Source organism: Lacerta agilis, chromosome 7, assembly GCF_009819535.1.
Source record: "Lacerta agilis isolate rLacAgi1 chromosome 7, rLacAgi1.pri, whole genome shotgun sequence".
In the NCBI taxonomy this organism is placed as follows: Eukaryota; Metazoa; Chordata; class Lepidosauria; order Squamata; family Lacertidae; genus Lacerta; species Lacerta agilis.
Genome location: NC_046318.1, coordinates 3239487 through 3265925, shown reverse-complemented (window position 1 = coordinate 3265925; position 26439 = coordinate 3239487). Strand labels below are relative to the sequence as shown.

Here is a 26439-nt window from a genome sequence, read left to right as displayed (position 1 = left end):
GCAAGAAGATGCCAGACACCATTTTTAAGCATCTCTTTGCTCAGCCAGTTATTTAGTCAGTGTGCACACTGGGCTTATATTTATTGATTTGTTAACGTTCAAGGCAGTTACTGCATTGCAATATGCTTTCCAGCTTTTTTGATCCCCTCAGGAAGAGAGATGAGTGTCAAGTTCTTCAAGTTCTCAAACTTGAAATCTTAATGCTCATGCCAGCTCTCCTTCAGGTATCTCAGTACAGAAGATGAGCTGGTATTTGAAGTTGAAACAAATATTCAAATTTAGAATTCTAACCATTCCATTATATCTGATTCTTTAATGGTGATATTGTGCACTAACCGGGCACATGTCAGGGATGTGCACTGCAGAGGGTTGGACTAGATGGTCCTCGTGGTCCCTTCCAGCTCTACAGTTACCTATGTGATATAGCACTGCAATCCGTGGAACCTTTTCTTTAGAGTGAGAGCAGTTACTGAAAAAAGCACCTGGAAGTAAAGGACTATTGAGAGCTAGACAGTTTTTTAAAAAGCTAAATAAAAAATCCTCATGAATGTGTTTCGTAGGTTGCCGAATCCTAGGATCTAGTTAAGTCCCATTGCACTGGCACAAGCAGCATTACTTTCATTATCAGAGGTTTAGTTACAGGTAGGTAGCCATGTTGGTCTGCCGTAGTCGAAACAAAATTTAAAAAATTCCTTCCAGTAGCACCCTAAAGGTAAAGGGACCCCTGACCGTTGGGTCCAGTTGTAGACGACTCTGGGGTTGCAGCACTCATCTCACTTTACTGGCCGAGGGAGCCAGCGTACAGCTTCCGGGTCACGTGGCCAGCATGACTAAGCCACTTCTGGTGAACCAGAGCAGCGCATGGAAGCACAATTTACCTTCCCACCGCAGCGGTACCTATTTAACTACTTGCACTTCGTGCTTTTGAACTGCTAGGTTGGCAGGAGCAGGGACCGAGCAACAGGAGCTCACCCTGTTGGGGGGATTCAAACCACCAACCTTCTGATCGGCAAGCCCTAGGCTCTGTGGTTTAACCCACAGATATCTGAAGAAGTGTGCATGCACACAAAAGCTCATACCAATAACAAACTTAGTTGGTCTCTAAGGTGCTACTGGAAGGATTTTTTTTATTTTGTTTCGATTATCAGAGGTGCTATGCCTCTGAAGTTGAACACCAGTTATTTATGTCATATGAACACAATAGCCCCATTGTTAGCCACTGTAAAAAATAGGATGCTGAGCTAGATAAGCTTTGGTCTAATCCTGCATGGCTCATTTTATGTTTTCATAGTATGTTCAGTTAGAAGCAACACAGGTAGATCTGGTAGCTAATTCTCTCAGGCTCAGAGATAGTTGACAAAAGCAACAGATGCTCAATCTTGGAATGTCAGAATCTTTCAGAGGTGCTCTAAGTGTACTTTATTAGTATTAGCATATAGATTTGCCTTGATGCAAAGCTGGCATGTAAAGCAGATACATATTGGCTGTCAACCAGGCTTAGTAATCATTGACCTATACACAAAGGACTTGAGACTGGTACACAGATGGAAAAATTATCTGGCACATCTTGATGGGAGGGTTGGGTCTTCTAATCATATCCCAGGTCATTTCAAGTTCTCAACTAGTTAAAGATGTACCGGTACCTGTTGCTCTTGCTGAGAGAATCAACATTGATTCTACAGCTGCTTACAAAGTAATGTGGATCCTACCATGTAAATATTTTATCTCCTACAAAATGTGTTATCTTTTTATGGTGAGCATTTTGTGCTAAGGTAGGGAGACTGTTATTATGATTATTATTTTTAATTCTTTATTGATTAAAATTACACCTTTACCAAACAAAAACATATACACTTCAACACAAAAAAGAAGAAAATACAATACAATACAATTATACACAACTAAAACTTCCAATCTTTCTCATTATACCTTTTATCATATCATTATTTTTTCCACAGGTTTGTCCTTCCTTTCTTGTCCCTAAACAGTTCTTTTATTCTTTTCTTTCACAAATATCACTCAATTTCTGCTAACATGGAATTGTTTGTACAATAAAGTTTTAAATATTCCTTAAATATAATCCATTCTCTTGATGTTTTCTGTTTTAGTAATCCTCGCACTGATCCAGTCAATTTTGCCAATTGTAGGTATTCTAACATAAGTATCTGCTAATCTAAAATTGTTGGTAATATCTTGTTTTTCCGATTCCTTGCAATAAGAGTTCTAGCTGCTGTTAACCCATACTGAAATATTGTTCTTATTTCCTTTTTAATTAGATAGAAGGAGTGGATGTCTTTCTGTAAGCCATCATGGATCTAATTCCATGGTAAAAATTAATAATAAACAATACTCTCTTGAAACAGGTTCTAAGGTGGACGTTTGTGGAGGGAAGGCAAAATGTCCCTGTGGTAGGCAGGTACTGCATAGGTTGGCAGGTCAGAGCTCCAGGTGTCACAGGCTGTCTAACGTGTTGATGGGCTACACGTATCTTTACTAAATGTGTCCTGTTGCTTCTAAAGCAAAGGCTGCAGAAGCCAATGTTAATCCTCTAGGAATCCTGAATTCTGGCCACTGCAAACCACTTCTGCTAAATGAGAAAGGGCATGTAATACCTGCAAATTGGCTCTTGGTAGCCAGAATCAGGTCCCGGGGAATTGAGAACAGCCATAGATACACTTACAAAGATCTTCAAGCACCTTAGACAGCTGCAGTCTAGACCAGGCCAGCTATAGGTTAGATTGTTCCAGGGGCACCTGAATCGACCAACTGAGGATGAGTTGAGTTATTCCATGGTGACCAGAGCTATATGATCCACATGAAGGAGAAACTTGCCTTTCTGCAATGGTCAACATGAGTGATATAAGCTCTGAAACCCAGCTGAAATTGCCTTACACAAAGGCTGCTGTTCCTCCTTGCAGGCCACCTACTTGCTATACTACCGACTCCCTACCTTTGCTCCTACACAGTTGTTCATCTTGTTCTTCACCTCTTTGAAGTTCGTTACCTTCAGAGGCACTGCTAGGTTAAGGAGGGGCAGGCAAGGTACTTTCTGAATGGTCCATGCCACTTTGTTTCTTCACCCCACTGCTCTGCGGCAGTACTGCTGGCCCCAGGGTTTGGGGTTTTGCTTTGTTTTTAACTTTGCTGGGTGGTTGTACTGTTTTTCTCTCATCTGCCCATCATGGCCTTTCGGGGTCAAGGCACCAGGATGCCCACCTGGAAAAAGGAGTGGACATTGGGGCACTGCTATCTGCCCTAGGAAGCAAAGTGTTGTGCCCACAGTGGCAGCTGCTGCCATTTTAATTTCATTTACTTTGGAATTATATACACATTTCCTCAAAATCCATGAGATGGCAGTATAAACTAAGAAAAGGTTGTTCTGCTCAGATGCTGTTTTTTTTCCCATTTTCAGCTATATATCACCATAGAGAAAAGCAGCAATACAGTGGTGCCCCGCTAGACAAAAATAATTTGTTCTGCGAGTATTTTCGTCTAGCGGTTTTTTTGTCTAGCGAAGCACCAATGCAAACCGCGGTTTTCGCTAGACGAAAAAAAATTCGTCTTGCGAGGCAGCCCCATAGACAAATTCGTCTTGCAGGGCAGCCTTCCGCTAGACGGATTTAACACATAGAAGAAGAGAGCAAGAAGAACATATATTTAAAGAAGAGTAGGAAACATTTATTGAATATATGGAAAATAACTGTACTGTATACAGCTGAAAACGCTAGCAGCACTAAGATAAATTCAACAGAGTAAATAATTTTTGATTAATGTAAAAGTGGAAAACTGATTTGAATAGTTATATTGAAAACTTGTAGGGAGTTAGGTGCCGCTGTGGTCTAAACCACAGAGCCTAGGGCTTGCTGATTGGAAGGTTGGCGGTTTGAATCCCCATGACGGGGTGAGCTCCCGTTGCTCGGTCCCTGCTCCTGCCAACCTAGCAGTTCGAAAGCACGTCAAGTGCAAGTAGATAAATAGGTACCACTCCGGCGGGAAGGTAAATGGCGTTTCCATGTGCTGCTCTGGTTTCACCAGAAGTGGCTTAGTCATGCTGGCCACATGACCTGGAAAAACGTGTCTGCGGACAAATGCCGGCTCCCTCGGCCAGTAAAGTGAAATGAGTGCCGCAACCCTAGAGGCATCTGCAACTGGACTTAACTGTCAGGGGTCCCTTTACCTTTACCTTTTTATTGAAAACTTAATAAAAATTATTTAAATGAATAAATGAACACAGTGTAGGGTGTACTGAACAGGCCTTGCTGTGTTGTTTGTTCCCTAGCTAGTTCATCTAGTCTTTTTAAGGAGCGATGAGGGAGCACAATGCAGTTAGCTAGTCCTCTGATTTCTGGAGTTCTTATGATGAGGCGCTGGGATTGGACAGGTTCCATTTGCTAGTTTTACTTTCATTATCGTCAAAACCATTCTTTTCAAATACAAATTATTCATTAAAAAAAACCCACCCTTCCTCATTTTTGTGTCTTACTTATTCGTACATTTCTCAGCCAACGAATCAGATCTCTTTTTCTACCTCAAATTGCCTAAGCTGCAGTTTTGTAAAAAAAAAGAAAAGAAAAACAGAGTGTTCAGCCCAGTAACCACCCACAGTCGCAAAACAGAAGCAGACTGGAACACCAGGAAACGAGACTTTCCTCAGAACGCTGCTTCAACAGACAGGTGAGTGTTGCTGAATGGAGTTCCCCCATCCACCTCTTCTGGGCAGGGTAGAATGGCTACTGATTATTTGCCAGTGTTGGTTCTGGGTTGTAAAATGAGCCGAACATTTCTCCTGAGTGAAACTAATTAAACCAAAAGCTGCTTTCAGGCATCTGGTTGTGAGGAAGGGTTCCAGCCTAGAAGCATGGGCCGATGGAGTCCAGCCTTTCAAGCAGATCTGCTTACAAGGGAGGCTGCCAGTTAACTTGCTGCTGAAATGGCAATCTGGATGAGTTATTTGCGAGGGGATCTATTTAGGAGGAGCTGGGTTTGGAGAAAGGCCAATGTCACCAATATTATTCGGTTGTATTAGATGCTGCAGGGATGGATTTCTGCTTGTGCTGCAGGACTTCCGCTTCTTTTCCTCATCATCTATGTTCCCAAAATCTGCTCTGGAGGGTCCCCCAACCCCCTAGAGCAGATTTTGAGGTTGGGGTGGGAGCTGCAGAGGAGAGGAAAGTTCCAGTGTGAAAGTGAAAGTCTGCTGTGTGAATGAAATAGCAGTGCAGGAGGCAAGTCATTAATATTACTATGGATGATGATGATGATTATTATTATGCTAAAAAACATTCCTGTTTAGACCAGCCTATCCAGATGCTTAGAAAGTTGAGGTGATTTTAATCTATTTTAGTATTTTAACTTTTGTATGTTTTAAAGTAGGGCTGTGAATATTTCTTGTTTTTACTGTTTTGTCTTTTGTAAACTGCTTTGACTTTTTTTACAATCAAGCAGCGTATAGTTTTAAACAAACAAACAAACAAATCTATTATCACATTTATTTATTTATCTATTTGCTTTTCTGGTGGCACTTTATTATATTTTATTTTTAATTAGGCTTTTATTAACAATGCCTTGGGTAACAATAGAATCTCTCCTTTCAAGTCAATGAATCATTCAAACAAAACAGTCATATTTGGGGTGTTAGAGGCAATCACACTTGTTTATTAGGACTTCCGGCTGGCGACGCCATAGCGGGTGGTCGGGGCTGCTTCGGCTGCGAGGCGCCCGATCCATCCCGGGGGTTAGGAGCCGCGCTACCGCAGCGCGCGGCTCCGGTTGGGGTGCGGGAAGAGCGTCCCGCACCCTGGGCTCCCCGGCTGTGCCCGCGGAGGCTCCGAACCCTTCCCCTACCCCCCTGTAAAGGGGGAGTGGGGGTGAAGGGACAACGGAGCCGGGCTTACGGGGATATGCCCCAACCGGGATGCAAATGCGGCGGCAAAGCCCGCGGTGAGCGTCCAAGTTCTACCTGTGAAGAATGGAGCTAAAGGAACCCGGTGGTCGTGAGTAAATAATCTTGGCAGAAATCGTGTTTTTGGAACGATCCGGGGGGAAGGAGAAAGGCAGCCTGCCTCCCTCCCTTCGAGCCTAAGAAACTAACCAATTTGAGGGATTGCTGCCACAGAACTGGTTATAAAGTATCTAAAATCGACACATGAGACTGGCAAACTTTTTCCTTGGGAAGCTAACTAGCGGAAAATATCTCTATTTAAAGTTGCGGTGTTTGCGCTCCAGCTTAGGAAAATGGCGACGAACAAAGAGACAGGAGAAGAAATATGATACCCACTTCCTCCTCCTCTGCCAGTATGCTGGGTTTCGTCCTTGAACTGGTATTGAACTCTGGACTAACAGATGAACAAAGGCTCACTGCCTTGAAGGTGGAACTAATTTACAGAAAAGTTAAAGTCTTGTGTGGGGGTCTGAAATGGAACCAACTGCCCACAGAGGAGGCTAACAAAACTTTTGACACTTTGGAAGGAAATCTTGTCAAAGAGCTGAGAGGATGGATGGAAAGATGGGAAGAAATGAATGAGCTACTTCGGAGAAGAAATTCGCTTGTTGGGGGTGGCAGCCCCAAGGCGATGTCAAGATTTGCTATATCCAGTCCCCGAGGTGTGAGCTCGGGGGCCAGGGACAGAGAATTAAGGTATTTACAAGAAGAAAAGGAATGTTACAAAGAACCGGAGAAGCTGAGAGAGGGAGAGTTGGATACCTCGGAGCTCGTGGCAAGGAGAGTGTTGGACTGTGCCTGGATCTGTGGACGTTGGGAGAGGGAAGTTGCATGGAAGTTCAGTGCTGATGCCATCAGGAGAAGAAGAATGGACAGAGGGGGTGTGGGGTGAAGCACTAAGTAAAATCTAAAGCAATCTGTTATGGTATTTTGAAATACTGTCAACAATAGTTTGTTTTATTATTTGTTTGAATATGAAAAGAGATATTTCAAGTTTTTATGTTATTAGCAGCAGTTCAAAGGATAGAAGAGATAGATTTGATGAGGATGATTTGTGAGGATTTATGAGGATGTAGTATAAATGAAGTCATTTTAAGTGGTTTAAGTTTATAGATTAAGATGATTAAGACTAAGATGAAGACTAAGATGAATGTGTTACTTTATATATATAATTAAGTTTAATTTTTTTAAATGAAGAGGTTAAGAAGTAGATTATGGATATAAACTCGAAGGTGAAAAGGCAGGGGAAGTCAACTGTCAAGATTGGAAAAAGGAATTTTTTTTTTTTGCAGATGTCCAATTAAGAAGAAAAATCATGGCAATCTTTGTATGTGTAATTGTATTTGTTTTGTTTGTGTATAAATGTAGGTGTGGTTAAGGTTGTATGTTGTTATAAGTAAAAATGTCAATAAATTCTTATAAAAAAAAAAAATCACACTTGTTTATTAATGTCATCATAATATTTATTGCTCTTATACTGCACCCTTAAATTACATGATCCCAGGGCAGGCTACAAAAACAGTAAAATATAATCAGAACAATTAAAATGTAACAAAATGCACATTTATAGCAAGCCATCTCCAACCATAGGTCAATCAATCCACAGCAGATAATCCACCAACCCAGCATCGGATCAAGGCCCTACATAAGGGCAAAGCTATATCAAGGAGAACAGATACCAAATTCTATGCCAAATGAGCCCAGGTGGGGTGGGGAGGAAACAACAGATATACCCAAAACATCACTGGAAACAACGCCACAACCAGTGCTGCTTTGTGGGGGTACTGAAGGGTACGTGCCCCGCAAAATGTTAAAAGTGTGGCACTGAAAATACTCAATTAACTGAGGTTCTGCCACCACCACCCAGCAGAAGCCTGCCCCCCAAACAAAAGCCTGCCCCCCATAATGTCCGGGGGGGGGTTACCCATGATCTCCCAGATCTTGTCTATGCCGTATACTTACTTATAAGTAAATTCTATTGGACCTTCAAATTCAACTTTAGATTCACACCTGAAGGCCACTTTATGCAGTACTTCTGGTGGCAGTTTCAGCTGTCCCTAATAAGGGGGAGCAGGAGGGTTTCAAAAGGTTAAGGAACTAAGAAGCGGAGCTGGGGAAAAGACAGCAGGATGAAGAACCAACCCCAAGAGCAGATGGGCCCTGGCTAGCCCATTACTGCCCTCCTAGCCCTTGTTGCATTGTTAAGAAAGGGAAGGGAAACTACTTGAGATCCTCCCATTGAGTGTTACTCCAGCATTTGAGGAACATATTTCTGGCTCAGAATCTCTTGGCCAGGGGTTTCCAGCCTTTTTGAGTCCACGGCTCCCTTGACCAACTACCCCTGTGGGGCTCAGGGGCCCAGTTATGTCACCCCTTGCCTGCAGAGCTGGCAGCCTCTCACCTTTTTTCAAAGACCCTCCCTTGTGGAGTGTTCCCTCAGCCTCCTCTCCTCTCCCCTCTCCTTGGGAGTCCTCTGGGCAGCCGCAGCTGCCGCTCCTGGTCTCTGAGCTGCTCCTCCTGCCCCAAAGAGAGGTGCCTCCTCACACTGCCCCACAGGGGCCTGGGAAGCACCCCCTGGCCAGCCCCAGAAGCACCATTCAGCTGCAGAGCTTGTAGCCAGGGCAGCTGCTGTGACAAACTGTTGTGCAAGCCTTTGGGAGGAAGAGAAGTGAGAGGGCACCAGAGAAGGAAGGGAAGGAAAGGGGGACAGAGGCCAGTGTTGCCCATGGCACCCCTGACCATCATTCAAGGCACCTTAGGGTACCCCGGCACACTGGTTGAGGACTACTGCTCTAGTCTATTGTCTGAGGATTTAGATTCACTTGGTTATCTCTACTTTGAGGAGCTAGAGATGGGAGCTGTCTGCTGAGCACCCACTGGATAAGAAGGCCAATTTGTGCTTTTGTATGTGTTGCAGGTGTGATGCCTTATAAGGAGGAGCAACCTAGCGACATCTCTCCCTCTCTTATCCCCAGACCTCGGGGAAACCGAGCTCGGCATGTGAGCTACCTCTTCCTTGCTCTGTGTGTTTGTTTCCTGTGCCTCACTGAGCAGAGCCTAGACCTTGTCTTCCACTCCATTGTCATCCATTTCACAGCCCTGCAGGTTGGAGCGCTGTGTCAGGGGGTCTGCAACTTCGCAGAAGAGCTGCGTCATGTGACATCCAGGTGATAAAGCTGCTGAAATAATGGATGTTTGCAGGGTGGTGTGGTGATGACAGTTGTTGTTTAAGCACACCAAAAGCCAGCTGATTGGCAGTAGCAGGACCAGACAGAAGAGAAATGGAGGCATGATAAGCCTTGAGGTGAAGACTCACCCAAGGAGGCTTGGTTCTTGCTTGGTAGCAGCAAAGATCTGATAAGGAAGAAAGGCAGGAGGGTGCTGAATATAAAAGAGGATGGATAGTGAGACATATATTGTTATTAGTTTTAGGATGCTGAATTTGGCCTCCCCCCCATGTTAATGTCTGGGGTAAAGATAAAGGTAAAGGGACCCCTGACCATTAGGTCCAGTTGCGGATGACTCTGGGGTTGTGGCGCTCATCTCACTTTATTGGCCGAGGGAGCCGGCGTACAGCTTCCGGGTCGCGTGGCCAGCATGACTAAGCCGCTTCTGGCAAACCAGAGCAGCACATGGAAACGCCGTTTACCTTCCCGCCGGAGTGGTACCTATTTATCTACTTGCACTTTGATGTGCTTTCGAACTGCTAGGTTGGCAGGAGCAGGGACCGAGCAAATGGGAGCTCACCCCATCATGGGGATTCGAACCGCCAACCTTCTAATCGGCAAGCCCTAGGCTCTGTGGATTAACCCACAGCGCCACCACGTCCCTTTTAATGTCTGGGGAGTTTAGTACTAAAAGCTCTGGATGGAATTCAGCGTCATGCTATAGTGAAAGTCTCTTCAGCGCAAGCATTGCAGCTTACCAGATTCCTCCTCTCCTCCCCTTGTGCTCTTGTTTGGGGGTCCTCCTGATTTTAGAGGCACCAGGCGGCCCAGGGAAGGAGGGAGAGCCCAGTTGTGCAAGTGCAAGTACTCATTGCCCTGATGATACTCCTAAGGTGAAACCTGCCTTCTCACGCTAAAATATTTTCTCTCTGGTAGTTTGAACCACATCAGACCCATGAGAACTTGGATACCTAGTAGACTATGGTGTGGGATTACCAGCCTCATATAACCAACATGCTTAATGAAGGGGTTAAGGCCATAGAGTAAGCTGTCTTGCCAGGCTTAGCTATGTCCACTTCCCATACCTTGGGAGGATATAGGTAACTAACGGTAAGCCTTTTGTTCACCTCCCAGTCTACATGAGAAGCTCAGCCCCAAATCAGCATGGCCTAGGGCTCAGCTCCCAGCGTGCTGGGCAGCTGTGTTCCCCAGCCTCCAGCTGGAAGGGATGCAGCTACCCTGCCTGCAGCCTTGGGACTCTCCTGGGAGTGATGCGGTGGCTCGGGCACCTGCAGGCACTGCGCTCTGCCCAGGAAGGCAGCATAGGGCCGACTCAGCCGCCAGCCGCAAGGTGCCCTGCAGGACATGGCGGTTCAGGCCCTGACCCTGCGCTGCTTTTGTGGACAGCGCTGGGCCAGCCAAGCACACTGCGTCCTGCTCAGCGGCCCTCCAGGTGGAGGGCGCTGGGAGGGACAATTCCAGCAGTGCACCCTGCCCCGGCCCACCCTGCCCCATGCCTGCCCCAGGTGCCTGAGCTGCTTGCTATGGCTGCTCCATTCCTCCCTCCCTCCCTCGCTCTGGCTCTTTCCAACTGCAGCAGATGCAGGAGAGGAGGAAGCCTTGCAAGAGTAAGTCAGGCAGGGCAGACACAGGGCAGAGAGGAAGTGTTGGAAGGCAGCCAGCAGCTGTACTCCAGATTCGTGCGAGGAGTCATTTCTCCTCCTGCACCCACAGTGCCAGGCAGCTGACCCGTGCAGCGATGCAAGCTGCAGCAGTTTGCTCGGGCACCAGGCAGCAATTTGAATCTCGAGCAAAAGGAGCACTGGGCAGGAAGGAAGAGTGGGTGGGATTTCCTTCACAGAACCACAGGAAAGGGACTCCAATGGTGTGATTGGGTGGATCAGTCAGTCTGGGGACTTCCTTTACTGGGTAAGCAGAAAGGGGAGGGAATAATTAATTTAAAAAGGTGCTGGAACGACGTCCGTCCCCCATCTTCCAATTGAAATCTCTCTCCCCCCCCCCCGACTTTCACCACTTTGCAACTAAGCCAAGTTTTCTCTGAAGCACATGAACCTGACATTTGAAGAGTTTGTAAGTAAACCATTTTTCAACTTACCAAATGTGTGGTCTTTTCCTATGCTGGGGAAAGAGGGGAACTTTTAAAGGAACTTTTAAGGGGACATTTTTGGAACTCACTTGGAAGGGCACATATTTGAAAAAGTTCTGTTGTTGTTCAGTCATGTCCGACTCTTCATGACCCCACGGACCAGAGCACACCAGGCACCCCTATCCAGGGGCGTTTCTAGCCCCTTGGCTGCCAGGGGCGGCAAGCCAAGAGGCACCCCTGGGGGCGGGACATTGCGGCATGTGCATGCGTCATGACGTCATGACGCACATGCACAGCGCGATGCCCCGCCCCTGGGGATGCCCCCGCAGCGGGAAAAAAGGAAAGCAAAGCGGGCCCTTGAACACGCCAGCTTTGCTTCCTTTTCTCTCCCTTTTGGCGCCGAAAGGGGCGGCCGAAAGGGGGGGGGAGAAGCAAACTGGCGCGTTTAAGCGGTCGAAAGGGGGGGAAGCGCCCGTTTGCTCCCCCCCTTTCCCTTTTGGTTGCTTCTTTCGGCGCTGGCTGGGCTGCGGCTCTGCAGCCCAGCCAGCATTGAAAGAAGCGTCCGAAAGGGGAGAAAAGCGCCAGTTTGCTTCCCCCCCTTTTCCCTTTCGTCCGAAAGTGAAAAGGGGGGGAAAGCAAACGGGCGCTTCCCCCCCCCTTTCGGTCGCTTAAACGCGCCTGTTTGCTTCTCCCCCCCCTTTCGGCTCCGCAGCCCAGCCAGCGCCAAAAGGGGCGGCCGAAAGGGGTGGGGAAGCAAAGCTGGCGCATTTAAGCGGCTGAAAGGGGGGGAAGCGCCCGTTTGCTCCCCCCTTTCCCTTTTGCCGCCGTTCGTTCCGTCGCCCCAGGAGCAGCAGCACCGCACACACGGTGCGCTGCTGCTCCCACGGCGACGGAGCGAGCGGCGGTGTGTGGGGGTGACAAGCGGTGGCCCCTCCCACCACTCCCCACGCACCACCGGTCACCCTGGGAGGAGCAGCGCTGCTCCTCCCGGGGTGACGGAGGGAGCGGCGGCGCGTGGGAGTGGCAGGAGGGGCTGCCGCTTGTCACCCCAACCCGCCATTTGTCGCCCTGTCACTGAGGGCGTACCGCCCCTACCGCCCCTCCCCAGCGACGCCCCTGCCCCTATCCTCCACTGCTTCCCGCAGTTTGGCCAAACTCATGCCAGTCGCTTCGAGAACACTGTCCCACCACCTCGTCCTCCGTTGTCCCCTTCTCCTTGTGCCCTCCATCTTTCCCAACATCAGGGTCTTTTCCAGGGAGTCTTCTCTTCTCATGAGGTGGCCAAAGTACTGGAGCCTCAACTTCAGGATCTGGCCTTCCAGTTTAAAAAGTTTAATAGCCTATATTTCCACACTTTTTGAATCTTTTGTGACTTTAAATCTCTGCTGGGGTTCTCTCACCAAAGAGTACTTACCCCAAACTTGGCACCCAAGAATTCTCCCCCCCCCCGCTCTCTCTTCTATATATGCACCAACACCTGGAGTGATAAACTGTGTTGGAACAGAGTTCCAAGGAAGAGACCATTTTCATCTCTCAGTGCAGCTCTGACAGATTATCGCTTTCACCTCTGAAGCCACATTGTTTTCACTTCAGTCCTGCCCTCTGGGTCTACATCTCCATGGATGAGCTCTGGTTTTCTGGTCCATGACATTAGGTACCCCACACAGGGGCGTAGCAAGGGGGGTGGGAGTGGGGCGGGCCGCCCCGTGTTCCATAATGGAGGGGGTGACAAATTATCAAGGAACAATTTAAAAAAAAATTTTTTTAAAATGCCTGCTCCGAAGGTCTTATCTTACTATACTAAGGATTATATAGCTATATATGAAATTTCATGCATATCGGTTAATATCTTGACCCTCCTCCACCAAAATAGCTGTTCACTTAGCTGTTTTCCTATGTCGTGAAGCCTGAAATTTCAGTTCAGTGGAGCACTTACTGTTCCCAACCCTAACCCTGTGGAAAGCCATCTAATTAGACTTTAATTTGATTTTGAGATGTTTTTAGGAGGTAATTTAATTATTGTTTGATTTTATACCAATGTTATGTATCTGATGTTAACCACCCTGAGCCCGACTTCGGCCAAGGAGGGTGGGATATATAAAAAAATGTTTTTTTTTTTTTAAAAAAATTACTTATTATTCCTTTGTAAGAAAATATGAAATAACTTAAACCATTTTTGCAGGGGGGGGATCAATGGGGGGGTTGACAAGAAATTTGCCGCACCGGGTACCACCTGACCTTCCCATGCCTTTTGGGGGTGGGGTGACAAATTTTTTTTTGCCCCCGGGTACCAATTTACCTGAGGGACCCAGGTGGCGCTGTGGGTTAAACCACAGAGCCTAGGGCTTGCTGATCAGAAGGTCCGCGGTTCGAATCCCTGCGACGGGGTGAGCTCCCGTTGTTCGGTCCTAGCTCCTGCCCACCTAGCAGTTCGAAAGCACGTCAAAGTGCAAGTAGATAAATAGGGACCGCTCCAGCGGGAAGGTAAACGGCGTTTCCGTGCGCTGCTCTGGTTAGCCAGAAGCGGCTTTGTCATGCTGGCCACATGACCCGGAAGCTGTCTGCGGACAAACGCCGGCTCCCTCGGCCTATAGAGCGAGATGAGCGCCGCAACCCCAGAGTCGGACACGACTGGACCTGATGGTCAGGGGTCCCTTTACCTTTACCTTTACCAATTTACCTAGCTATGCCCCTGAGCCCACACTCTGACACCAGATGATGTAGCATGCCAGCCTGCTCTTTGCAAGGATTTGTAGACCTTTTCAGATGTGAATGCTTATTGTGTGGAGAATAAGCACACAGAATACTGAAATACTTGGGGTCAAGGGAGGTTGTAATAGGATGTTTGGCTCATCCCTGCAAAACACAGTAGTCCCAGGGAGGAGGGCACTTTGTGTTGTTCCGTTACATATCACCTCATCCATTTCTTTCCAATAGGTATCATGGGAGCTACTTAAGGGCCCTGAATGCCTGCCTAGAGCTACGCAAACGTTCTTTCCTATTTCTCCTGCTGTGTGGAGTAGCCTACCTGCATCTCCTCAAAGAATCGGGCCTTCCAGTGTGTCGGAACCTGATCACTGTGTGCTTCTGCCAACTTTTAAACTTTGTCTTTGACCTCCAGGTAGCAATCATGGGTCATTAAGCAATCTTTTCATTCATTTGCCAGTAATAACAATTTAATAGTTGATTCCTTGCTGTTTCATGTAAACTGCTTTGAGCTTTGTGGAAAAGCTGTATTAAATGTATCTAAATACTGTAAATGAATCAAGTTACACTTTTCAGGAACAGGGGCGTCACTAGGGGGGGCGGTAGGGGCGGTACGCCCCAGGTTACAGGGGAGGATGGGGGTGACAAGCGGCGGCCCCTCCCGCCACTCCCACCCGCCGCCGCTCCCTCCATCACCCCGGGAGCAGCAGCGCACGGCCGAGCAAGCACCCCGTCCGTGCAGCAATGCTGCTCCTGGGGTGACCGGCGGTGCGTGGGGAGTGGCAGGAGAGGCCGCCGCTTGTCACCCCCACGCGCCGCCGCCCGCTCCGTCGCCCCAGGAGCAGCAGCGCACAGTGTGTTTTATTTTAAGTCTTGAGCTGTTTGCTGCATATTGTTTTAAATGCATATTTTATGTTATGTATTGAAGTTCTCACCTTGGCCACCAGGGGTGTGTGTATATAGTTTATTCTGCTGCGGTTTTCACTCAGGTCAGCTTATGCAAATGAAGGATTATAAACTGACACTCAGGGATTGGATAGCTGCAGAATATGGTTACTGTTGCGTTGTAGCTGAGTTCTATATAAGCTGGTGGCTGAGGCCTCCAGCTTAGTTCTGTTCCAGCCTGCTAATAAACAAGAGCTGTTTGGAGATCGCTGTGTCGTCTGCTGTGTCCACCCACAACTTAACACTGGCGACGAAGGTGGGATCATGGACATCAGAACACAGACAGCACACAGCCAGTCTCAGAGCAAGGGCAAATCACTGAGCTGAATCACTGAGCTGAATCACTGAGCTGGATCACTGAGCGAAATCACTGAACAGAACCAACTCAGAGCTGCCCGTTCTGGCTAGAGCACTGTGTTCCGTCCATCGCCCACCACGTCGGCATCGGAATCATGGCTACACTAGTGCCTCTACCGCCGTTTGCCCCGGCCTCTGAATCATGGGACTCATATCTCGCTCGGTTCGAATGCTACCTTCAGGCAAACGAGCTAACAGAAATATCAGAGGAGCGGAAGCGAGGCCTTTTCCTCAGCTTCTGCGGGCCCGAAGTGTTTGAGACGGCCAGAGTTTTAGTCGCTCCACTCGCAGTTCACAGAGCACCGTGGGACGCGCTACAAGAGAAGCTACGCGGCCACTACGCGCCCAAGCCTTCCAAAATTGCGGCCCGCCATGCCTTTTACCACCGGAACCAGGCAGAGGGGGAGTCAATCAACGACTACGTCGCCGCCCTCCGAAAGGCCGCATTGACCTGCGAGTTCCGAGACTTAGACGATGCCATGATGGATCGGATCGTCTGCGGGGTCTGGGACACCCGTCTGCAACGGCGTCTCCTTGCCAAGCCAGACCTCACACTGCAGAAGGCCATCGAGGAGGCTGCGGCCTCAGAAGCGGCTGAACTCTCCGCCCAAGAGATCCGCAAGGCCAGCAGCCCACGTACTACAAAAAAGCCAATCGCTGTACACCATGAAGAGGCTAGCAGCGACGAGGCATCAACCAGCGAAGACGATGACGTGCACCAGACGAAGCGGGAACGCGGGAAGTTCAAACAGAAGTCCAGGGGCCAATCAGAATGCGCCGGCTGTGGCGGCAACCACCCCCGCGTCAAATGCCGATTCAGAGACGCCATCTGCCGGCAGTGCTCCAGAAGGGGTCACATCGCCAAGGTCTGCCGATCTACGCCATCAAGCACAGCCTCTTCACCACCTCGCGAGTCCAAGTCTTCAACCCGGTCCACAAACAGCAACTGTTTCGCTCTCACCAACTGTTGCTGCTCATCCGGAACCACGATTGGACAAACCGACTCGCCTACGCGACGCAAACTACACATCACGGTGCTCATCGAAGGAGCTCCGTGTGACATGGAGATCGACACCGGGTCAGCCCTGTCCGTTGTATCCTGGAGCACTATCAAAAGACTCGTGCCCAGGCTTTCTAAGAGGCAACTTGACCGACATCGTGTACACCTGAGGGACTACCAGGGAAACGACATTCCCGTGACAGGCGTCGGCCAGTTCCAGGTCAAGTTCAAAAATTTCTCGGGCCCACTCCGACTCGTGGTAGTTGAAGACCCGCGGCCCAGCCTCCTAGGGCTAGAATGGTTTGGCGCCCTCGGCCTGGAAGTCACCGGCATCAACTGCATCTCCAACGCGGAAGTGGAAAAGTTAACTAAAGAATTTGCCGAGGTTTTCGATGGCACCTTGGGCCAATATACAGGCACACCCATCTCCTTTAGCCTTGATCCGCAAGTAGCTCCAATCAAGCTAAAGCCACGCCGGGTTCCGTTCGCCCTCAAGGCTAAGGTGGACGAACAACTGGACAAATTAATCGTGCAAGGGGTTTTGGAGCCGGTCGACCATGCCAAGTGGGAAACGCCTATCGTCACACCTGTCAAGCCGGATGGGTCGGTGAGGATATGCGCGGACTACAAGTGCACGATCAACAAGGCGCTTCAGCAGCACGCTTATCCAGTTCCCGTCGTCCAACACCTGCTGCATTCTTTGGGCGAAGGCAAGGTCTTTGCTAAGCTGGACCTTGCCCAAGCCTATCAACAACTGCCTGTTGACGACGCCACCGCTGAAGCTCAGACGATCGTCACCCACCGAGGAGCGTTCCGATGCCGCCGACTACAGTTCGGGGTGAGCGTGGCTCCCGGCATCTTTCAAAGCCTCATGGAGCGCCTCCTGCAGGGACTGCCAGGCGTGGTACCATATTTCGATGATGTACTGGTATCCGCAGACTCAAATCAACAGCTGTTCGAGCGCCTCCGCGCTGTGCTGACCAGGTTCCAGGAGGCTGGACTCAAGGTGAAGAAAGAAAAGTGTCTGATCGCCGTTCCACAGGTGGAGTTCCTGGGCTACCTCATCAACGCCTCTGGCCTTCACCCAACGGCATCCAAAATCCGGGCCATCCAGGAGGCCCCGATTCCAAAGAACAAGACGGAGTTGCAGGCGTTCCTGGGGCTGCTGAACTTCTACAATATGTTCCTGCCCCACAAGGCAACGCTAGCTGAGCCTCTCTACCGCCTGCTCAGCACGAAGGCGCCCTGGTCCTGGGGTCATAGGGAGACAGCGGCCTTCAACGCAGTCAAGTCCCTCCTCTCCTCAGACAGTGTGCTGGTACAGTACAGTGAAGCCAGGCCACTGGTCCTCGCCTGTGACGCCTCGCCCTTTGGCATCGGTGCAGTCCTCAGTCACCGGTTCCCGGATGGGAGGGAAGCACCACTTGCTTACTTCTCTCGGACGCTGTCTCCAGCGGAACGGAATTACAGCCAGCTCGACAAGGAGGCACTGGCGCTTGTGGCTGGAGTGAAGAGGTTCCACGAATATCTCTACGGGAGAACCTTTGACCTCATCACTGACCACAAGCCGCTCCTGGGCCTCCTTGCAGGGGACAGACCAACTCCGCCGATCCTCTCGCCACGCATGCTGCGATGGACTGTTTTTCTGGCAGCATACAACTATCGGTTCATTCATCGCCCGGGAAAATCGCTGGGACATGCTGATGCCCTCAGTCGTTGCCCTCTTCCGGCGTTTGTGGAAGATCCGGCTCCTGCTTCATCGGTACTCCTGCTTGAGGACCTTCCAGCTGCACCAGTGTCGGCTGCCGATGTGGCCTCCGCATCTTCCCAGGACCGCACCATCAGACGCGTGCTCCACTGGGTGTGGAGGGGGTGGCCAGAAGGGCCATTCACAACTGAGTTCCAGCCGTTTGCAACCAGACAGCATGAGCTCTCGGCTCATCGTGGCTGCCTACTGTGGGGAGACCGAGTCGTGGTTCCCCAAAGACTCCGCCAACGCGTCCTTGAGGCTCTGCACATCGGCCACCCAGGGATCGTTAAAATGAAGGCGTTGGCTCGGTGTTACGTCTGGTGGCCTAACATGGACGATGCCATCACCTCTTGGGTTGCCTCCTGTCAAGCGTGTCAAGAATCGAGACCTGCACCACCGGCAGCTAAGGGCAACACCTGGGAGACGCCAAAGACACCCTGGTCGAGAGTGCACATTGACCTTGCTGGCCCTTTTCATGGCCGGACCTTTATGGTAGTGGTGGACGCTTATTCGAAATGGCTGGAGGTGGCCCTGATGCCCTCCACCACTACCGAAGCCATAGTCCGGGTGCTGCGGGGCCTATTTGCAACGCATGGATGTCCTGATGTCCTCGTCTCTGACAACGGGCCACAGTTCACATCAGGCGCTTTTGAAAGGTACCTCTTGGGGCTAGGCATCCGCCACGCCCTAACAGCTCCATTCCACCCGGCCAGCAACGGACAGGCAGAAAGAATGGTGCGCTCAGCGAAAGAGGCACTGGCACGCCTGGACCAGAAGGACTGGCATGAGCGAGTTACGGAATACTTGCTCGTGCAACACATTACCCCGCATGCAGCCACAGGGCGGAGTCCAGCTGAACTGCTTATGGGCCGTCGCCTCAGATCTCCGCTCGACCGGTTGCATCCAGACTTCGGGGTAGCCGAGCCCCCGGGCGGTGCTAACGCACCAAGGTCTTTCATTCCCGGGGATAAGGTTTTTGCCAGAAACTATGTGGGTGACATTCCTTGGGTGCCGGCCACGATAGTGGGAGTCACTGGGCCCCGCTCATATCAGGTGGCACTTGAGGACGGGCGTTTGTGGCGCCGGCACATAGACCAACTGAGGCGCCGGGTTGGGACCTTGGACGATACCGCAGTACCCTCAACGGCAGCCTCAGCTCTAGAACCGACACCATTGGAAGGCGAGGCTCCATCTACACCCCCTTCACAAACTGCGGACATGGAGCCAAGCCGAGCCACTGCAGGGGTTTTGCCTGACTCCCTTGAGACACCGACCACTGCCTTGCCTGAGTGTCCACCAAGGCCGATCGTGACAGGCCCTCCAACAGCAGCGGAGCCGGAGACCTCAGGCCCAACGACACCATTGGTAGCACAGCAGTCGCAACGGGACTCGGGCAGCCAACCGGGCTCTGATACTGGCCCACTGCGGTCAGGTAGGGTTCCCAAACGCCCAGCGTATCTAAAAGACTATGTTACACACAATTTGCACACATAATGCTGCATCGTAAACTGAACTGTTATACTATGTGCTTAATGAATATTGCTGTATATAATGGAACCACTATGCTTGTAACCTAACGCCTTATCTCGGTGGGGAGGGGTGTTATGTATTGAAGTTCTCACCTTGGCCACCAGGGGTGTGTGTATATAGTTTATTCTGCTGCGGTTTTCACTCAGGTCAGCTTATGCAAATGAAGGATTATAAACTGACACTCAGGGATTGGATAGCTGCAGAATATGGTTACTGTTGCGTTGTAGCTGAGTTCTATATAAGCTGGTGGCTGAGGCCTCCAGCTTAGTTCTGTTCAAGCCTGCTAATAAACAAGAGCTGTTTGGAGATCGCTGTGTCGTCTGCTGTGTCCACCCACAACTTAACATTTTACTTTTGTGAAAGCCGTCCTATATGTGCCTTTTGAGCTGGTTTATAACTGTAATAAACAAATGAATGAACATGTATTTGTATGGCCTGCTTCATCTAATCATGCCTCATTCTTGTGCAGTAAGTTGCTGTCCCAGATCTAGGTTCTGGGTGGGATGAGAGCCATGCTTTGCACGTGGTAACATACGATTACAGCTTTTCACTTTCCATCTGCAGCACCCATCAGCTGCCGAGATTTCTGAAATGTATGAGAGAAGCAACTGCAATGTAGCACAAGGACTTGCCTGGTCATACTACGTTGGGTATTTAAAATTCATTTTGCCTGGTAAGTATCCATTGTGAGTGTTCTTCTTCATTAGCCAGTGATATAAAATGAATTATAACGTCCAGAATTCTGCACCAAAGAAATTCAGATTCAACATGTATACGCTAGTAGGTTATAGCATGAATTTTTATTATTTATTTTGGTATTATTGTTGTGGATTCCCACCACAAAAGCAGTTAGTTACATTAGCTACTAAGTCTAAGGTAGCAGTTATTATATTTCCAAATCTCCATACAATGTCCTGTTCTGATCCGATGGAAGGGCAAAAAATAGAAAAAAAAAATGCCAAAAGGTTCAGTAGAACAAAATCCACTCAGCAGTTACCGTGGTGCTTTGTCACTGGGATCAAGTTAATTCATCAGCTGGGGCTTCCCTCTTGTACACAAAGAAGAGTGGAATATGAAGACAGATAAGGGTAAAAGGGTAAATACTATCACATGCTTTATTTATTTATTTAAATACAGAAATTCAGAGGACCCCAAACACATAAAACATGGCACAATCTTAGACAAACAACTGGTGGTTGTTGCTTCGCACAGGGCAGAGGGAAGAGTGGTCCACAGCACAGAGGCAACAGCAGAAAATGCCTGTTCTCTGTAGACTGCAGCGTCTTGAGCAGTGCTTTTTTTCTGGGGGTACGCATACCCGTAAACATTTTGTGAATCTAAGTTTGGCCTCATTGAGGGGCAGTATTTCAATATGAGTAAGGAAATCAGAGTACCCCTATACATTTTTTTAAAGAGAAAAAAAAGCACTGGTCATGAGTTCAGGCAGATAGAACTCATACGAGGAACTTCTGCGTATTTGTGTTTTCCCATTCACATCTGTTACGGAAATTATGGGGGGGGGTCACCTAAGCAAAGTCTCCTCCTGAGTAAACTCATTTGGGGTATGGAGTGATGCCCTTAAGGGGACCCATCTCTCTGCCATGATCCAGTAGGCGAGAGACCAGGTACACAGGGAGATGCCTCAGCAGGTAATCTCTGGGTGCTTCAGGAAGCCACTGGGCTAATATCCCTCAGCTGGAATCCCATTGTTCTCTTCCAGATAAGTGCTCAAGGTATCCTTGCCAATACTTAACACCCAATCACATTGGCTCAGGGCTATCTCCCTGATATTGCTCTGTTTCCCCCATATGCTAATCTTGTTTTTCCTGTTTTTCCTATATGTCAATCATGTATAACCCTTCCCTTTCGTGATGTAGTGATGATGTAGTAATGATGTTTCCAAACTGTATTCTGGGATATGATAGGAGTTTTTAAAAGTTATGGTAACACTGCTCTGGGTGTGCAGTTTGACTGTAACCTATTGCGCAATAAACCCTGTCTTGTCCAGTGGCTGGACTTCTTTTATTTAACTCCGCAGAAACCAGTGGGCTTATCCCTGTGTAGGAATTCTGTACCATTTGTCAGATTCTCCCATTTTTTGCTTTGTAGGGAGAATCTGACAAAAGGTACAGAATTCCATTCCGTTCCATGTGTACAGATGCTCTGCAAACTCCCATCCCTGGCCAAAGAGAAAGTGGGGAGGTTCTTAAAGTACTATTGTAACCTTACTGTCTCCATCCCAGCTGTCTTCCCTTAATGCGGTTTTGTTTTGAAGGCCTCAAAGATCGGATTAGAGAGTTCAACCAAAGCAATACCCGTTTGCTGAATTGCGAGAAGACTTGGAAACTGCACATATTGATCCCCCTGAGCTGCGATGTGTGTGATGACCTGCAGAAGGATGACAGTCATATTCACTTCATAAAGAATCTCCCAGAATTGAACATTGATGTTGCTGGCATTAAAAAAAGAAGCTACAAAAATAGCGTCTATGGGATATTGGGTGAAAACAAAGAGGTAGGCTTCTGTAATAAAAATGTCTTAAGAGTGACAACAGGTGTTGAATTTATCAGAATTTCTCAGTGTCAGACATCATATTTTACTGCCAAATCATTTTTATTAGCTTTTCCAATCATAAAAATCACATCATATATTTATAAATATCAATTAATCCATTTAATCCAATTAGTCCAAATAAATCCAAATAAATTGCCGAATTATTGAGTTTTTTAAGACTTCCCTTGCTTCAGACAATTAGGATTTTGATCATCCTCTTAATTCCATTGCCTTCTGTAGTCTCGGTGTCATCAGTCTCCTTTCTGATGTTATCTGTCGTTCTTTCCATTTTCTTTCATGCCACTGAGTACTTTCGCAAGTGAGATAAAACAGCCAAAATCCATCATGACTGTGTGGATTTTACAGACATCATATTTTAAAAAGGAAGTTTGCCTGAAACTCAACAACTTCTGCCATTAGTTATACGCAGATTATAAATAACATGGGAGACAAGATGAAACTTTTCATGAACCCCTCAGAATAATTCTCTCCAGACATCACTGCCGTCCTCCAGCACCAGCTTCTGGAGACATCTAGTCAGATAGGAGTAAAGGTAAAGGTAAAGGGACCCCTGACCATTAGGTCCAGTTGTGTCCGACTCTGGGGTTGCGGCGCTCATCTCGCTCTATAGGCCAAGGAAGCTGGTGTTTGTCCGCAGACAGCTTCCAGGTCATGTGGCCAGCATGACAAAGCCGCTTCTGGCGAACCAGAGCAGTGCACGGAAACGCTGTTTACTTTCCCGCCGGAGCAGTCCCTATTTATCTACTTGCACTTTGACGTGCTTTCGAACTGCTAGGTGGGCAGGAGCTGGGACCGAGCAACGGCAGCTCACCCCGTCGCGGGGATTCGAACCGCCGACCTTCTGATCGGCAAGCCCTAGATTCTGTGGTTTAACCCACAGCGCCACCTCCAGACATCGCTGCCGTCCTCCAGCACCTCCTTCTGGAGACATCTAGTCAGATAGGAGTAGGATTCCCCAAATCCGTTCAGAAGCAAAGCATAGTTGCTAGTATCAAAAACTACAGCGAAGTCTAGGAGAACTGACATGATCACACTCCCTATAGTTATTTTCCAGTGAAGGTTGACCAAGGCATCTTCACCTCCTATGCAGGTTTTTAGGTTCTGGTACAGATTATGAAGTACGGTAACACTTCTGAGAATGTTAGTGCTGATGTGAAAGCAACCATCAATTCCTCAAGCAATAGTCTAAATGCCAGCCTGATAACACTGGGATTGCCCTTCTCCCCATTCCTCTAGGAGCATTTTTGTGTTATGGAGTATGCCACTCCTCTGCGGTCCCTCTTTGCCATGTCCCAAGATGAAAGTGCTGCCTTCAGCCGTCAAGACCGTTTGGAACAAGCCAAGCTTTTCTGCAGAGCCCTGGAAGAAATCTTACAGGCATCTAAACACTGTTCTGGCTGCTACCGGCTCATTGTCTATGATGGTAAGAAATGGGATGACAGTCTGGCTATTTGTTTTGGAGTTTTGGGGGCAAGGAGGAGGCTACAAACTTAGTTCCAGGAAGGGATCCTGCGGCAGGTAGAGCCTTTCTTGCTACACCAGAAAAGACCTGACCTCGGTGTGCTTTGGGAACTCAGAAAGAGCTTCCTCTCTGTTCTTCTGTCTGTGGTTTTAGAAGGTCATAGATTTATCATTCTCTTCTCATCTCAGGCTGGATTTCTGCCTAGATCCAGAGATCTTAATGTGCAGCAGCAAGGTTATAGGAATACAAATGCACATAAAGATCTAGCACATTGGGAAGCATCTTAATCCAATTGATGTTTTTAGTGAACTGTGGTCATGAGATCTTTGTCCTGGGTACCTGTATCCAGTTGAACTCCCCCTATCTTGCCTCACCTAATAAGGAAGATATGTGGGGATGGCTTGCACTCATAATGGATTCCCCTTTGTTTTCTCAGCTGAATTCTGCAAAACATTTTTGTAATCAAAATTTTGATTATTGAGTGAGAAAGCTCACATTCTGAAAAGAGAATGTATAGTTTCTACCTTTGGTATTGGAGTGGTATTTGTTATGTGGTTTTGGTTTTAATTAAGATTTTGTGTACCACATAGATACATTTTCATACAAGCTTGTGCTTTACTGAAATACATGAATACTTTTGCAAATAAATGTACATTCCCTTAGAGCAGTTACTCAGTCAGCCATAAACAGTGCTGAAATCTTTACTCAATGCTACTGCTTTCTGTGAATCTAGGGAGTGGGTGGCATTGTGGTCTAAACCACTGAGCCTCTTGGGCTTGCTGATCGGAAGGTCGGCGGTTCGAATCCCCGCGACAGGGTGAGCTCCCGTTGCTCTGTCCCAGCTCCTACCAACCTAGCAGTTCAAAAGCATGTCAAGGTGCAAGTAAATAAATAGGTACCGCTCCGGCGGGAAGGTAAATGGTGTTTCCATGCGCTCTGGCTTCTGTCATGGTGTTCCGTTGCGCCAGAAGCGGTTTAGTCATGCTGGCCACATGACCCGGAAAGCTTAGGTCCAGTCGTGTCCGACTCTGGGGTTGCGGTGCTCATCTCGCGTTACTGGCCGAGGGAGCCGGCGTACAGCTTCCGGGTCATGTGGCCAGCATGACAAACCGCTTCTGGCGAACCAGAGCAGCACACAGAAACACCGGTTACCTTCCCGCCGGAGCAGTACCTATTTATCTACTTGCACTTTGACGTGCTAGGTTGGCAGGAGCTGGGACTGAGCAACGGGAGTAACGCCGAGTAACGGAGATTCAAACCGTCGACCTTCTGATCAGCAAGCCCTAGGCTCTGTGGTTTAACCCACAGCGCCACCCACGTCATTCAGCTGTATATTCTGGCATACTTCAATTTTGCCTTTTGAATTTCCTTTAATAAGAACAAGGCATTTTTTCTTATGAGATAACATATATCAAAAACTTAGACTTCCAGCCTACCACACAAAGAGATCACAGCTCATTGCGCTTGCTCTGAGTGAGATCAGGCTACTGCAGAGGGAGAGGGGAGTAAAGCGTGGGCTCCACACCTCCCCAAAAGCTCTGGAGATAAACTCGAGCCTCTAAAAGCACCCCACAGTGCTGATTGGTCTCCCTACCAGACCCCTGACAGAGCCAAAAGCTTCGGAAAGGGTGTGGAGATGGTAAAGACTCCCAAACTCCTTCCTTGACACAAAGCCCTGGACGTGACTCGAGTAGTGGCAGCACCCCTGGAAACAAAGATCCAGGTCGAGACTGAACTAGAACTAGAACTAGAACTAGAGAAACCTGAGAAAAAGACTTGACAACTAAAGAAAAGAATTAGAGAAGGAAACGTAACCTGAAGTGGCACAGAGCTGCATGGGGAGAATCTGTGAGTGATTTCCAACGAAAACTAAGTGGAAGGATGGCAGGCTTACCTACATTATGACAAAATGAAAGTGCACAAGGGATTTCTCAACCATGTGATAAGAAATAACCTATAAAGTGTTTGGGCAAGATAGAAAAACCTCCTAGAAAGGAAGACCCCTTGTTGGATATATCCTCCATTGAGGCAGCGGCAGTTAAAAAAATTAAGCATGAATATAATGTACCATTAAAGCACTTTAACTTTGTAAAGGAGTGGAAAAGATTGCACTTGAAACACATAGACGGAACTCAACATCATTGTTTTCTGGTTTAGGGATTGCTTGCTGTGACAAAATTTTGAGACCACCTGTTGCAGAGTTAATGAGGCTTTTCTAACATGCGAGTTCTGTACTCAGGCTTCCTGCAAACATATTGTGAGATCTTCATCATGCTATAGATTTACCTTAGAGATCTATGCAGCTCCTGGGAATGATTGTTGGTGTGGTTGGAAATTCAAGGGCTGCAGCTCCACCAGGAGGGTGGTGTTGATACATAGATCTTTACCACATACTCTACCTAAAGTTTCTGAGGCAAAATCAAATCAAATCAAATCAAATCAAATCAAATCAAATCAAATCAGGGTAGTGATAGATAGACTTGAAAAGATAACACAGCTTTCTGTCTTGATGCAACTGAGAGTGTTCTTCTAGCAGTTAGCTTCAAGGCTTCACATTCTCCTATGAAAAGACCAGTGCAGTCACAGCTGGTTTTGTTTTTGCAGATTCAGAAGAAAATGACAAGCACTTTCTGTCCAAGACTATCCTAAGACACATGGAGCAGGAGCGCCAAGAGGAGTATACCATGGATGAAAAGCATGAAGGGGCCACACATAACGCTGAATCAAAAGGGACTCAGCTCCTGATTAGTGGCTCTGATCATCCCATGTCTTTGCATAGTTACGGCTACTGAAATATATTGGCCCCCATCACACAGCTCCATGCCCCTTCTTGTGGAAATCATCAGGATTGCTTCCAGATGAAACCTAATACAGTGGTACCTCGAGTTATGTACGCTTCA

At 48.1% G+C, this 26439-nt stretch overlaps 1 protein-coding gene across 2 annotated transcripts; it reads left to right on the top strand.

The window, feature by feature from the left end:
* The first annotated feature begins 4569 nt into the window (after window positions 1–4569).
* On the top strand, window positions 4570–26417 carry STING1 (stimulator of interferon response cGAMP interactor 1). Of its 2 annotated transcripts, XM_033154173.1 has the most exons (7): window positions 4570–4674; window positions 8859–9108; window positions 14153–14336; window positions 20068–20176; window positions 21779–22017; window positions 23314–23500; window positions 26144–26417. In XM_033154173.1, exons 2-7 carry the CDS (start codon window positions 8864–8866, stop codon window positions 26329–26331), a joined length of 1152 nt encoding a protein of 383 aa, XP_033010064.1. In that variant the 5' UTR covers window positions 4570–4674; window positions 8859–8863; the 3' UTR covers window positions 26332–26417. The 2 variants fall into 2 exon arrangements, with proteins under 2 accessions (XP_033010064.1, XP_033010063.1); XM_033154172.1 differs by lacking the exon at window positions 4570–4674 and having other exon boundaries at window positions 8764–9108.
* The last annotated feature ends 22 nt before the right edge of the window (window positions 26418–26439 follow it).

Bases quoted from the DNA above. Each gene is read 5' to 3' on its own strand.
- STING1 (XM_033154173.1), top strand. From the start codon at position 8,864: ATGCCTTATAAGGAGGAGCAACCTAGCGACATCTCTCCCTCTCTTATC. The intron at 9,109-14,152 runs GTGATAAAGCTG...TCTTTCCAATAG, and splicing joins CTGCGTCATGTGACATCCAG to GTATCATGGGAGCTACTTAA. The intron at 23,501-26,143 runs GTAAGAAATGGG...TTGTTTTTGCAG, and splicing joins CCGGCTCATTGTCTATGATG to ATTCAGAAGAAAATGACAAG.